The 16,273-nt window shown below is 37.8% G+C and overlaps 1 protein-coding gene across 1 annotated transcript in view; it reads left to right on the top strand.

The window, feature by feature from the left end:
* Positions 1–2,072: 2,072 nt before the first annotated feature.
* Positions 2,073–16,273, top strand: part of PRMT8 (protein arginine methyltransferase 8) — a 653,278-nt gene continuing 639,077 nt past the window's right edge. Inside the window, 1 exon segment of the mRNA XM_044087574.1 lies at positions 2,073–3,035. Coding sequence (XP_043943509.1) covers positions 2,967–3,035 — 69 coding nt within the window. The 5' untranslated portion in view covers positions 2,073–2,966.

Genomic DNA, 16,273 nt, shown 5'->3' with positions numbered 1-16,273 from the left:
AGGGTGCTTAGGAACGTGGAATGTGAGTCTTGCGTCATAGTTCGTGATAAAGTTGTTTAGAACTGTATATCCCCAAAATTAAATAACAGAAAAAGGGTGTTGACAGTGCCTACAGGAATACGTGGTGAAATATGCCTGAGATACCTTTTGCAGGTTATTATGTAATATGAAGAAATTTAGTATGTTCATTAGCTATATGCAGGCATGTAAGTATCTACCCATCTTCCTATCTATTAATCTACCTACCATCAATAACCATCTACATCCAAATACCCACAAAATGTCTCTGGCCCTCTCGCACACATACGCACAGTTTAAAACAAGGAGAAAATGACAACTAAGAACGAAATACAATGATCTTGAGCGTAATCCTGAACTCCAGATGGTTTTGTGAATGAAACCCTAAACAGAGAGCCATCGTGATCCCACCTGCAAAAGTCCGTTTATCTTTGCGTTAATGTCAGCGTTACTATGCTAGTAAATTATTTGACACCCTAATCTTTTCATCATGAAAATTTCATGACAAGTGCTACTGAATCGCTAGCAGGTGCTCGCAGTGCCATATGCGGAGGTCATACACCAGTTCAGGCAGCTCAGACCCTCATTGCAATGCCTCATCTGGAAGAGCACCTCAGAAGGGCAGCGCCCTCCATGCGGTCAGCATTGGAATTGCCTGGGGAGTGATGCTGCGCACAACTGTTTGATTTCCTCTGCTTTATTTTCAAGACTAGAACAATTCCATAACATCAATAACAATGTCCTTCTGTGACAATATTGTATGGGTTAAGGTTTCCTTCTTCAGGTAAGGGTGATTCTACAGCACGATATTTAAACTTTTATACTACCTCTACTGAAAACAGAAGAGAAATAAAATCGGCTGGCCTTAACTTTTCCCTCACGGCCACTATGTTATATTCTTCAAACAAGTAGGCTATTAACTACCTGAAATATATCAGTATTATGGTTTCGATTTCGTAACGAAATGAATTAAATATTAAGGTTCAGTCTTGATCCCAACATTTCTCTCGACAGATGTTTTTTGTGATGTGGGAGGAAACCAGAGACCCCTCCCCCGCGAAAACGGGGGTAGGGGCATGAGATACAGTTAATCTCCCTACAGACAGGTAAGATGCACCTCCGTCAGGAATGGAACAAGTCAAACACTGTGAAATGTAACTTTAACCTCCACGCCATCTTGATAAAATATAAAACTTGACAAGGGTGCTTAATACCGACCTTACAACACGGCATTTAGCCTGTGCTGCACACCTGTGCTTCATGCTAGTTCTTTACCTTGAACTTGCTCTTATTAACCCCAAGACTTGATCAGAGAAGCAGTTTAAGTCTTCTCTGATATAAGCATTAGTATTTGACTAAAATTGATTAAAACAGCCAGCACTGAACAAATTTCGAAAACAGAAGCTATTTCAATAGTGTTGCACTTAGTTATCCGTTTTTGAAACATAACATTTCATAAAAGAGTGTCAATGTAATATCACGGCCTACCACTTGATACAAAACGCTACAGCATTCTACAGAATACAATATAACAAGCGAGGGCGTGCTCTATAATGACCGAGTGATTGTAGCTAGTCAGATCCTGTTTTGATCCTTGCATTTTAACTGTTCTTTCTGTGTTTATTGCAAGAGTTTTAGCTCATACAACTCAAGCATATTTAGACTGTGGTGAAGAACAACCCTAGTGACCCATCTGGAGAACACAATGAACAGCTGCTTTGGACTCGCAGAACCAAAATTTGAGTGGCCAGCCCATTTTGTGTCTCGGACATTTATTCTTTTGTTGCAAGAATTTATACATTTCTAAGCGTTCTGGAAGAGCGTATTTAACCCTCTGACTTAAAATATGTTTACGCAACAAATGACAAAAGACCAGGTATAAGTGAATAAGAGAAAGGGATTGTCTAGTGCAAGGTTACTGACACCTCGTTTAAGGCCAGAGGCTAGAGACCCAATAGAAGAAATCAGAATATTTCTCGAACTGGTTCAGCGTTACAAATACTGGAGTAGCAATTAGTAAGAACTCCCGCAAAGGCGTGAGTTAAAGGGGAAAGTGTGGGGTGGTTAAGGATTCCGTATCGCGAAGTGCTGCATCCACAAAGTATGGGATAAAGCACTGGCAAATGTATGTAAGGGACTTTATTTCTGCGAATTAAACTGGAAGAGATGTCAAATGAATTACAGAAGCAGCGTTCACGAAATCACCCGAGCTTATATTAAATGAAAGCAGGAGATGAGCTGAAAGGGTTAATGGGCTGACCCAGAAAAAAAAATCGCATGCATTTTTTTTCTTCCCTGCGTAGCCACATCTGAAGGGACTGGGGTTATAAAAAGTTGAGGGTTTCATTCCTTAGAGAAATATGACGAGATTACTTTGGAGAGGAGCACAGGCAGTTTTACGTTTCTCTTCTTGCAAAGGTTCCGCTCGCTTTCTCGGAAAGAGGTCTATTGAGGAACATGATGGGATCGGGACCGGCTGCTGCCAAATCTTACATCAGCAGATTTTATTGAACATTAAGTTTTCTTGGAACCCATAAGTGAAATGAGAGTACTGTGTATTCTTCATTCTTGCATTCCAATTTCTTCGCCGTCAGGATTAATCTAGGAAGACAACGGTGACTATAGTCGCTGTTGATGATAATTCTGAAGGCAGTGCTGTACACCACAAAGACACAAGAATCGTTAAACTGTAACTTGAGTTGGCCCGTCTACGAATTCTTGTTCTTATTTGGTACACATTGGAAAGCACCGTGCCTTGTCTTTAGGAAAGAAGGAAAAACTTTCTCTGCTGAGTTCAAGATCCAGCGGCGTGAAAAAGAAACACACCAAAAGAAAAATATAGACAGTGCAGAATAAACATTCAGATCCCAAAAGACTGGAAATAATTTCGAATACTTTTTCTGCAACTTTTTTAAGTTTATTAAGACAATCTCGCCTAATTGGTTCTTATGGGAATGAAACATTCCTCCCGTTGTCTGCTGCTGAGAAGGAAAATGGCGGAGACTGACAATGCTGAGGTATGAATGAAAGGGGATGGGATAATTAATATACATTGCATGCGATGGCAGTTATGCAGGTATGTACAGGGTACCGAAAAGGTCCGGCTCTGTACTTATTTTCATAATGTTAGCTCGTAGATTTAATGGTGACACGTGTTTGGTGCACTGGATTGGTGAAATGGAACTTTCTTATTGATAAGAAAAGAGCAACTGATCTTAAATTGATGTCATAGGGATCAGCACATTATAAAATCTTGCGCCAAGTTAGAGACTTTTCTTATTTGTAAATCTGTGAGAAAGTGCCCTTAAGTTTAGGATTGTTTTATATATTTGAAAGCATGTGAAAGGGACACGGTTTGTTGTTTATTTAAATGCAGTGATTTTGAAATTAAAGGGAATGGGGATAAAAAGAAAGTCAGAAGACTCAAAAACCACTTGCGGTTGTGAAGATTAGGACTCGCCTAATAATGGTTTCAGTTAGCTCACGTTTCACAAATTATTTTGTGACTTCTGTCCTTGGTGTACCCTCCAAGTAAAACAGCCAACTTCCGGTGTCTCGACATGTGTGGGAAGAGGAGTCAAGCTGGATGAGGTCTAACTGCTGTATATCATATATATATATATATATATATATATATATATATATATATATATATATATATATGGAATTTGTGAGTACACTAACAGAATAAGAATGCTAAGCTATTACACAATATCTTCCTCTGGTTTGGTGTACTACAGTCTTTATTTTGTGCAGTTTGCCGGGCGAAGTCAGGACTGGATGAGCGGTCAGTCCATGTGTTGACCCGGATTATTTTTCCAAAATGTGATTGATTTGCTTTGCTTTGGAAGGCAACTGTTCTGCCGCCGCTATTGACTCGTTAAGGCACTCCTCGTCAGAGATTGCTGGCATTTACAGCTACGCTGTCCAGGGTGCTGTATTCTAGTGTTAGTAAACACTGTCCATGGTGCTGTATTCTAGTGTTAGTAAAAACTGTCCATGGTGCTGTATTCTAGTGTTAGTAAACACTGTCCATGGTGCTGTATTCTAGTGTTAGTAAAAACTGTCCATGGTGCTGTATTCTAGTGTTAGTAAAAACTGTCCATGGTGCTGAGACTGCATTAGCGCAGTCAAGCTCCGCTGCCAAATCCACCGGGAAGCCAGTATCATGCAGGGGAAAAAGATGTATTGCTAGTTTATACTTGACTGACTTTGGTAACATAAAGTGTGGTGTTGGGGACGCACCAGGGAACGAGTGCTTGTGCATTTTATTTTAAGTGTTGCAAGTTTCATTTATTTTGTAATGCTATGCTAGCTAAGCCCACGTTTTTAAACTTTCGATTTTATTTTGCGATAACATCTTTGTCTTCTCGGTATACAATGCAAAAAATTAACAGTAAGTAGCTGACTTCAACAAACCACAGCTATACGGTAAGATAAAATATACAGTTTACAGGATTACTTGCATTGCAGGGATTATGTTCAGCTACAATTGCTAAGAGCATAGAATCTTTAAACGTTATAGTGGTGGATAAACTGGATGGCAAAGCCCAGTACATAAGATGTCTGCGAAGGAATGTGTGAGTAGTGTTGTTCAGCACGTGAGAGTCAGCTAAGAACAAGAAGTACTATAGCTAAGTTTCAGTTCTTGTTTGCCAATATTGTAACATTACAATTTTTACATCACATTCACATTTTACATACATTACAGTTACATTTCCCTGTGTTGTATATACGTGAATATTTTGTAACCGGAGCTCTTCTCCCGGAGCTTCTACTGAACAGGGGGCTACCCCAGTTCAATTGGACTACATTTGTCATATCAACAAAAGCAATGAACAAACAAACAAATAAATAAATAAATAAACAGTTGACCATAAAATACTAACAACAATAACCTATTACCTGTTTCAATGGTACACCTGACCAAGGTATGCCCTACACAAAGGAGGATGTGTAATACTTATGCGACAAGGCATATAAGACACTAGTAAGGGTCAGAGGCAACTGATTCTTTTGCTTCTATTAGGTAGAAAACTTTTAATTTTTCATTTACTGTGGACCTTAAAATTAGTTTATAGTCCAGGTCAATCATATGAACACTAAAGTTCGTAGCCTGCTTGACTGAAACTGAGAAATGGAATAAAACTTATGGAATGGTTATTGACAATTATAACCTATATCCAAACTTTTTTTTTTACATTAAGCATTAGCTTGCTAGGAATGGCTAGGAATGGATCACTGGGTAGGGAAACTGAAACAAATAGTCAGTTGGTGGCTGCAAACATCAAGGCTTGAGCAGCAATGAATTAAGCCACTGCATACTATTTAGAAGTGACAAGTAAATAATTAATAAATAAAAGCACAGAAGGTCTGAGACATTCCTTACAATGAAGCTTTGAGGAAACAATTACAAAATTAGCCTTCTTACTTTACCAGAGGTTTGTGCAGAAACTGAATAGAGTTGAGTAGTTCAAGTTAGTTGAGCAAATTATTAAAAAGTGATATTACGTGTTGACTTATGTCCATGGTCGAGGGAATGAAAGTTGATGATACTCACCCATTCCTTCCCCTGTGTTATGCCCTCACCAAATCCATGCTGCTTAGTTAGGTGACATAGCATATGATGGCATATAATATGTGATTTAAACAAATATAAAACATTTTAATGGTTTCAGTAAGCAAAAAAAAAAAAAAAAAAAGAGGAAATTTACATGTCCTCTTCATATCACCCCAAGGCAATCTCTGTATGCCTACATTTTGTTAATTTTTGTTTCCAGAGATCTAGTAGTTTGCCAACATTAAACAAGTTCCTGCAAGTTACCGAATAGCACATACTGAAAGTCGTAATACTGAATGCACCATGTTGAAATATCTAATTGTTGAAACTTTAAAGTATGAATATAAAATATCGCATAACTTACCTGTGAGGAGAGCAGGACTTGAGTCCAACCCCCCCCCCCCACACACACACACATCCAGACACAAGACCCATGTAAGTGCTTGTTTCTGAGTTTAACTAATGAAGTGACATTTTTGTTGAAGAGCTGTGTGAGTATTAAATGTGTGGTGCAGTATGTATTTTCACTTTCAACATTTTTTTTGTTCTAACAATGAATATTTAGTATTATGAGTTCAGTATACCACTATTCAGTAAGTTGTCAGGCGCTTACATTAAAGATATACAGAATGTATTAGATTTGTAATAAACAATAATATCTCAAAGTAGGTACAGTGTGTCTCACTTTGAAGAAGCCTTTGCACTGAGTTTTATGAGCACTACTTCCTCTTTTGAGGGATTCTTGCCAAACAATAAGCTTTAGTCTGAAAATGACTGTCAGCTAGATATGTGCTGAAGGTAAGTTGACATCTAGCTGGAAACAGTTATGTGAAATTCCTATAGTGAGAAAATGCATACCTGTGTAATAGTACTATAGCATTAAATCTCTAAATAAAACAATAATCACTGCAGGGATTCATTACATGAATGGGATGCCAGCCAGGGATGCACATCAGTCCATTGCCAGATTCTTCTGTAGTTAAATATCCCCTAGTGCATGATGCTGTATCATCAAGCTGTGGATATTAGAGTGGAATAAGAAGACCAATATATTTGAATCTCCCTCTGCATTTATCAATATTGACTGTAAGTAAGTATGTTTCTGTCTTGTTGTAAGTATGTAAGTATGTGCTTTTTTATTCCTCAGTGTTAGTTCTTAACTTTCTGGCACAGTCAAAGAATGATTAGTAGTTATTTCTGAGTTCAGTGGCTACTTTAAGTGCACATCAGGTTTGAGCTTCTTAATGGTACCCTTAATCTCTTTGTTAGTATGTTTAAGTGTCCTCTTACATGTACTGATTGTGAATAATCACATGATCTTTAATGAATAGTTCTTATGGGGATCAACCATGAATAATTACAGCACCTTTACTCAAAACTCAAAACAATAACACCCCAATGCCACAAAATGCAGTTCTTAAAATGGGTGTGATCAGACCTCTTATAAGCAGTAAATCATTTATTTCTGTCTTGTTATGCAGTTTATTTATATGGGTGTTTCCTGACAGTTCTTTTTAATTCCCATTATATTTAGTAAGACAGAAACCATCTTATCAATACAACTATTTAAATAGGAGTTGAAGTTAAAAGCATAGACTTTAGCTTTAATAATTGGTCTGTCAGAATAGGATTATAGTAGAATTTATTTAGGTCATCAAGTAATTGAGGAAGGTTTGCTTTTGAGAAATTCCTAATTATAGAGACAGTTCTTGGGGAAGGGGGCACCATCAGTTTTAAGATGAAAGCTTTTTGATTTATGGCCTAATTTGATAACAACAATAATAATAAGAATATATACATAGAGATGTGCAAGAAGGACATTTTTTTTTGTGGAGAAGATCATGTGTATTTTGGGCCCATCAGGATATTTAACTGTATATACAAGCAGTTAGTGTTTACAATGCCAATGAAGCTTTGGGCATGATGACCATTGGTAGAGTAGGACAGCCATTCTATTGGGAGAGCTTGGGCATGATCATGATTGCCAGATTACATTAACCAGTTTAGTGGCAGACAGTTGAAGTCTTCCAATATAAAAGTGTGGGGATTAGTGCAGATTTTGGCTGAGGCATGAAGATAGATGTAATGGTCAACAGGGGGCATAGTAGGTATTCTACAATTGGTGATGAAATGTTTATTAATATTAGGTTCATATTAGAAAAACAAAAACCCTAAACCACGAACACTCACATGAGCGAAAATAACGGGAATCGAAAGTGGGATTGTGGGGGTCATGTTACAGTGAGGAGTGGGATATTTGCCCTTTCCTCACTGTAGTGTGACCTCAGAGTTAGAATATAGTTAGTGGGGGGATGTGGGGGCACAGCCCCCCACAATAGCAACTTCGATTACTGGCATTTTTGCTCATGAGAGCATTCGCGGTTTAGGGTTTTTGTTCTTCTAATATGAACACATTAATATTACATAGGGTGACTTGGCATCTAAGTGCTGAAATTTGGGGTCCAGAAAAAAAAACAGCCATGAGGTAATGCTATACTTATCAAGTACTGATATAGTGATCCCATAATTGCCAGTAGTGCTGAAGGCATAATGGGTGCTAAGCCCATTATAAGAGGGAATGATTTCATGGTTTTCAAACCATGTCTTTACAACTTCACATATCTAATTTATTCAAGTTGTGGGATGGCCTCAACTTTGGGCATTTTTTTATTAAGACATCTGGCATCATATAGTATAGAGAAAGGGATTTTAATGCAGGAGAAGGAAGAAGATCTACAGAGTTAATGTCTTGAAGTTTTTTTGTTTTTATACATGTGTTCACGTTTGAAGTGTTTAATATAGCTCTCTACTGTTTTTTTTCCCTTTTTATCTAGAAAAAAAAGTCAAATACTTTCTTTTCCTTGTGCCATTTCTGGAACTGCTTCTGTTTTCCAGATAGATATCTAAAATATTTTGAAGAACTTGCATGGGCAATCAAATGTGTTGTTTTGGAGTGAAAAGGAAGGTGGTTACTGGTGGAGTGCAGTAAAACTCCGTATAACACACTGTTTGCGCTATTGCTCTGACCTATTGGCTTGATGTCATCAGATGCAATTACTCTAGAGAGAAACTATGCCTCCTATTCATATTGCATGGGAAGGGGCATGAGACAAATTATGTATGGAGAAAGTTCGGAGCTCCTAATTTATGGCTATAGCCTTTGTTTTACTTCATTAATTTTATATCCCATAAAGACTTGAAACTGTCTCACCATTTTCCACCAAGTTGTCCTCTTTTGGATTTATCAGGTACAAAATAATATCAGCTGTAAATAAAGCCAACTTTTCTTGATTACCATACCAATTATATCTTTGAATTTCCAGGCCCCTTATTTTTTGCTATTGGCCTTGTGTTGTTGCAGCTGCTGCTGCTGTTGTTGCTCCTGTCCTCATTCCTGTCTGTCCATGTAAAGTGTCTCTTTCTATACACTTTCTGCTTTACACATAATAAAATATGCATTTTTAAGAATGATTTCTTTGGGTGTAAGCAAAAATGTGGGAGACCCATCTTTTAATATTTTATGCTATTTTACTATTTTTATCCACCTGTTGTACAATGTTGTGAGTTGCCTAGCCAAAAAACAAACAAACAAATAAACAAACAAACGAACAAACAAACAAACAAAAAAATGGTCAAGGAGACTATTCAGGACCATGGCTATTAAATAATAGAGAAAAGGCTGGATTGTCAACACTCACTGCCTCCTTGCACCAGTGCCAGGGCATCAACTTTAAAATAAGCACTGGAAATATCATAACAACAACTAACTATAAAACATCCACAGTCATTGATATGCTTTAAAATACAAGAATGCCCCATTGCCACATGGATCTGATAGTTAAAAGCTCTGAAAGACACTTAGCTAAATTATAGTGTTCTAACTAAAATGGTCAGGAACCCTGTTTTTGTTTGTTGGAAATGTCTTTATTGCAGGAATGATGCCTGACTCCTTATGAGACTGCAATTCCTTAGTTGCATGATAAGTTTTTGGATTCTTACATAGAGAACTATACTTTTCAATCACATAAAAAAAGTTAGGCTTTTATGAGCAGTGGCATACTATTTCTAATTTCTGATTTCTATCACATGTCATGGGGAGAAATTTGTTAGCGGATAAAATGGTCTTTCATAAAATTGTGTTATCCAAAGGCACTGGTCTTCAGAAAGGGTATTAAAAAAAAAAAAAAAAAAGAACCCTCATCCTTATCATCAATATCATAAAACCAAAGGAGGGTATCTGATTACAGCATGCAAGGCTATATTTATTTTGTTTAGAATTAGCTTCTAAAGATGGGGATGTAGTTTCCCCTCATTTTCAATTTTATTGCTTTTTCAGTAGATGAAGGTGCTGGTTCAGACATAAAATCAGTTGCAGCTCTTTTTTTTGAACAAGAAACATGGCTTTATTAAATTAGCATGTACAATATAAACCATGTTACATTTATGTAAATGACAATAAAGCATAGCAACACAATCTGAGGTGGAAACATTATACATTCAAAACTGTCGACACAACTGTATCTTCAAACATTCGACATTACTTTTAATATATCCGGTCATTGTTAGTCAACCATTGCACAGCTCATTCAAATCTTGCCTTCTTCTAAACCTCGTTCATCCTCTGCATGTATTGGTTCCAGAGTTCCCATTTTTTTTCCTATGTAATTTGCTCCTGCCCTTTTCTAAAATTCCCAGTTCCAGTTGTTTTAACTCTGTTACTATCTTTACTACTTTTAGTAAAGTTGGTTTAAACTTTGATTTCTATTTTCTAGTAATTACTTTTTTGGCAGCCATCATAATTGGACTCAGCAAGGCCTTATTGTGTCTGGAAAATTCTGAGTTTGTATCAAAGCTGAAAAAAATCATTTCCCTAGTCACTCCAACTTGCTCATCCAGCATCTCTGACAGAGCAGTCTGCAGGGAATCTTTAAAGTCTACCAACTCATTGCGGTCCAAATAAATATGTTCCCAGTTATCTCTTTCTGACCCATTACACCACCAACATTTGCTGTCTACCTGAGGAAAAATTCTTTGAAGTCTGCTTGGAGTATAAAAATACCTATGCAAGCACTTCCAGGCAAAGATCTGAAATCTTCTAGACTTTGTTGCATATTTTGGGAGACATGCATATATCCCCCATTGTTTATTTGTGAATTGCTTATCTAATCTCTCTTCCCAGTCCTTCCTAACCTCCTCGGATTGAGTTGCAGCTCTTGTACTTTACATGCACATACATGAATGTATGTGCTTCTGACACTCATGTGACTGACATTTAGGGGTTGGATGTTTCTTTTCTGGGCATACCCCAGCTGTTGTCTGATATTAAGGAGTATCTAACCAGAGTATTAGAAATGAAGATTAAAAGGGAGTAGGAGAAATATTGAATATTGTTTTATTCTAGATCCAAAAACATTGAAGTCAAATATGATGGCATTCCCATTTCAAATTAGAAGAAGGAACCAACATCCTAGGAAAATACATTTTTATTTTTCGGTTTTTGCTTGAAGTTGTAATTTTCAGTGCTTTTCCGTTATCAGGGCAACACTTGTAATGTAATGATCGCTTTCCGTTTAATGCAACACTGCTTATAATCCCCATGTGATGTTAGCTGTACAAACCAGTTATGTTCAAACTTCCGAGACTCATTTAGTTACAGAAAATAGCTTTTCTACAATATCTTTCAAGGTGACAGCTACGTTGCAGCATTGACTTTTACTAACCTAGTAGTGGTTACCGAGATTTATCAGGGCAACACTTGTAATGATCGCTTTCCGTTTAATGCAATGATGCTTATAATCCCCATGTGATGTTAGCCATACAAACAAGTTAGGTCCAAACTTCTGAGACTCATTTAGTTACAGAAAATAGCTTTTCTACAATATCTTTCAAGGTGACAGCTACGTTGCAGCATTGACCTTTACTAACCTAGTAGCGGTTACAGAGATTGTTCCGAACTGCAATTAGGATTGCTCGTTTCCCACAGATTTCATTTGTCAGAATGAATACTGTTTTGCAATCACACAACTTTCTGATTTGATTCCGTAAACTTGATGGGTGTACTGTAAGTTTTTGTTATTGTACCAACAGAGTAAAACTACCCTGATGTGTGTACTTTTAAGTGTTTGTTATTGTACAGACACAGTTAAACTACCATGCTGTGTGTACTTTTAAGTGTTTGTTATTCTAATGACAGTACTCAGGGGCTTAAAGTGATTGTACATCAACCGCTGCACAATAAAACACATGCCTTTGCATCACTTCCATTATCCCCAGCATACGTTTCTTCACATCTTTTTGTAATGGTAGTTTTCTGTCCAGGACACACATCAGGATACTTTGGCATTAGGGCTCACATGTAATAATTCTCATTGACAGGAAAGACAGTAAGTGTGTGTGTCAGCCACTTCAGCAGCAGTTGTGAGATCACTGCGAGTGCCTGGTAACATTCCAAGCAATCATTTTGAAGTGTTGCCCCAATAATGGAAAAGTACCCTATTTTCATTAAATATGGGAGGACCCAAGACCCATATTAATTCTTGTGAATGCTCTTGAATTAAAGTGGCTAGTAAGGAGGCAGGGGCATTTGAGTAAGTGGGTGGCTGTGACTGAGGTGCAGGGTCAAGTGGGATAGTGACACCACATAGAACCATAGGTCCAACAACAACCGACATGAGTCCACACCAGGCTGAGTACTACACTCTGCAGTATACGTGACTATCTTTAGGTGAGATCCGATGACTGTTAGAGTACTTATTGGGGATTTTCTTCATCATTTATCCTTGGTAAGATCGGTAAGAAGTACTTAAAATGTAAATCAGGAACTTTGTACTACCTAATTAATAAAACTCCTGAGAATAAACAAGACCTCAACAAATTATGATACTGCAAAGCAGTACAACTGCTATTTACTTCAGATGCTGTGCTTTATAAATAGTGTCAGCCCTTTAAAAATAGGTTGCAGTGTAATTGCCATACCTAGAGCATGCAAACCCATATATTACCATATGTCTAACTGACAAAAAAGACAAAAAATGGCATAGGATTGATGCCAGTTTCAAGCAGACATCTCATTCTTATAATGAATCTCACAGCAATAATCATTAGAACGCAGTTCAAAATGTTAAAACAAATATAAAAGTCAAGGACAGAGTTATTTGTTTTCTTTAGCAGGGATTTAAAAAGGGAGGCTTGCTATCTAATGAAATGCAATTGCAGGAATTATAGTTCTTCAGTTACAAATCCCAGAAAGTTAGGTTCCCAGAATAATTCTGAATTACATAACTGCGCAGTGAAATCATACTTGTTTGAGACATTGTTTAACCCTTTTAGGGTTTTCTCTTTATGTTACAGTCATTTGACTGTGGCTTAAGTATATATAAGTAAAGTCAGTGTGGGGATAAAGCCCCCCACATAGAGGTACAAAAGGTTTGCCCCCTTGGAAAAGAAATTTTGAAGAAGTTATCCTAATCCTATAGTTCTGAAGAGTGCATCGTTCATGAGCTGAGTTATCCAGTTTGCTATTAGCAAGTAATGTGTCATCTACTTGTAGCGGTGGGGTTTGATAAGAAGTGTTATTGCCCATAAACAAATTAGTTATTAAGTTTCCAGAAACTTGTAGCTGAATATGTTAATTAATTTTGCCTTAGAAACAACATGCTATGATATAAAAACATTTTTAATGGCCTTATTTGTGGAAGTTATTAACATTTTCACATAACTGTAGAAAGTGGTAAGCTTGTCAGTGACTTGGGAGATGAACAAGACTTGTGATCTACAGTCAGATCTAGCAAAGGCCACATATTAAGACTATGGAATTGCATCAGCTATTCTATGAACTTAATCCTTTCTGAAGTGGATATCATCCTTATGAATTAGTGAAGGTCGTGAAAATACTTAAAAAGAAACAAGTAGCTGGGAATTGTTCAGTTAGAAAGAAATACACAGCTGGAGAACTAAGTGACCAGTTTGTTAGCATCAAGTTATGGATGGATGCCTTCAGACATCTCTTATCAGAGCTATACAGCTACACTTCAAATGACATACACAGCAAATCATCAGATATGTTTCAAAGGTATAAGCAAATCCCAGAATATAAAGCATAGTTCTGCGTACTCACCTAACCTGTTTGGCCTCCTGTCTCCCAATACTGTTATGCAATGACCGATGTAAGTGATATGCCTGAAACAGAAAAGGCAGTTGCAGTTTTAAGGTCATATCACAAGATCAATTTTCCATCCAAGATGCTCTTGAAAGTTTCATATTTATTTGGCACGCAGGCTATGAGACCATTAAGAGGTCAAGCCCAAATTCCCAATCACTCCAATGATACTATCAGCTTAAATGACTTACTCAAGGTTAAGGTGAAATAATTCAAATCCTGTATTCTTGGAACAAGAAGCAACTGAACAAGATAGTATTTTAATAATTTGTGCTAACTACCAGAAGAAGATCATGAAAATTTATGTTTATAAGACATGATATGCCTCACTTTTTCCATCAGAACCTTGCATGTTTGCCCTCCAACTAGCTTACACTGCAGGAAAACCTGCACTGATTTTCACATAAGTGCCGTCTCAGCCTACTCATTTGTTATAGTGGCCAATTGTTTCTAACTTTACTTTTAAAAGTCAGTTATTAGCAGCTTTGCAACATGCATATTATGATGAATGTGCTTAATTTTGCAATAAAGAATCAATATTTTTTAAATAATCTCTACATCAAGATGTTTGTGCTGTACTCTTAGACTAGTAAAAAGGCTTGGGGTAGTAAGAGATAACATCCTTCATGGGTGGGGTGGAACTTCATTGATCCAAATGTTGTCAATATATACTGCAAGTCCAAGGTAGGAATGGTGTAGAATTATTGGAGAATGCATTTGCACCCTGATGTGGAGTATTATGCTGGAAGCCATCTTCTAATGGTGCACAGGATGCTAGAATGCTAATAGCCATTATAGTTGTCTTGTGTAGATGTGACACTCCATATGTCCACAGAGAATAGTAATTGTTTAGAACTACAGGGATGACAGGATTCAGCTTGACTAGGTGTTTCAGGCTGGCTCCAGAGGAGTTTTGTTGTCTATTAACATGAAACTGGCCATGGCCAAGTATAATAGTGTGTGCATGGTCAGATCTGATAATGATGCTGTCTCAGTAATGGTCCTCAGTATGTTGGTATGCCCTGCCCAGACCACTTACTTTGCATATGAACCATCCATGGCCATAGTCAGCAGAACTAGAAGAAGCAGACAAGAGGAAGTTTACCATCTGCCACATGGGTGTGTCAATGGATAACGTGTTAGCGACAAGTGACCTGTGTAGCACCACCTGCTGCCTGTCCATGTACTCAGTGTCAATGTGCAGTCGCTGTATGTCATCATACAGCCTATACTGGACTTACACATTATCTATCAGGCCATATAGCACACTTGACATCTCCATAATGGTGTGGATAGCACTCATCTCTGCCTGCATCACTGACCTGAACATGCACTGATGAATGTCAAGTTTTGCACCTAGGTTAAGGACAGTCCTGGAGTCATGGTGGTATGACAGACTACCATTCCTATACCTTGTGTCATGTGTGCATATGAGATGCTGTCTACACTGGGAACTCCTGAGTAGCCTGGGTGGAGCACTTAGTTTCAAGACCTCTACTATACATTGGTGAGTATGGTGTTTTGGCCAGTGCCTGCTTAGACTTTTCATATGTGGGACATGTGTGCAAGGTCTACACTTAAGTGTTTCTGACAGTACCAATATATCAACAGACTGTCCCATGCGTACACTGACATAATTGCTAGCCAGAGGTGATTTGTTGATATTAGGCATGTGCTGTCCTATTGAGCTAGACCATACCGCAGTAGAAAATGAAAGCAGAATAACAATATGCCTGTATCAGCTAGGTAATACATGGCCCCTCCCCCCAGTAGGCATACTATTAATAAACATAATATCCCCAGCAGGCATAATGTTAATAAACATAATATCCCCAGCAGGCATACTGTTAATAAACATAATATCCCCAGCAGGCATACTATTAATAAACATAATATCCCCAGCAGGCATACTATTAATAAACATAATATCCCCAGCAGGCATACTGTTAATAAACATAATATCCCCAGCAGGCATACTGTTAATAAACATAATATCCCCAGCAGGCATACTATTAATAAACATAATATCCCCAGCAGGCATACTATTAATAAACATAATAAACATAATATCCCCAGCAGGCATACTATTAATAAACATAATATCCCCAGCAGGCATACTATTAATAAACATAACAACCTCAAATCATACACATAAACACACAAAGACATACTCGGCGGCTCTGATCAAAAATCTACCAAAACAGCAGAGGCCACCAAAGCAGACACCCAAACAACCACCACCTCAGAACACAACACCTGCAACACATAGACCTCACAGTCAGAGTGTCAAACAGTCACAGCCCTTAAGGCCAAACACAATGCCAGACACACTAGTCATTGGTGACTCCATAGTCAGACACACTGACATCCCGCTCACCAGACTGAGTAAGGAGAAGGTCACAGTAAGCTGCCTGTCGGGCGCTAGAATCCGCCACATAATGCAAGCACTCAGGTCTCTCAACAGCAGGTACAAATACGACTCAGTCATTGTCCACGCTGGTGTAAACGACCTGAGACGTACCTCCTTGGACTACATG

Source organism: Protopterus annectens, chromosome 11.part0 (genome assembly GCF_019279795.1).
Source record: "Protopterus annectens isolate FY-2018-M chromosome 11.part0, PAN1.0, whole genome shotgun sequence".
In the NCBI taxonomy this organism is placed as follows: domain Eukaryota; kingdom Metazoa; phylum Chordata; order Ceratodontiformes; family Protopteridae; genus Protopterus; species Protopterus annectens.
The sequence above is the reverse complement of the archived record's forward strand: the minus strand, read 5'-3'. Positions and strand labels throughout refer to the sequence as shown.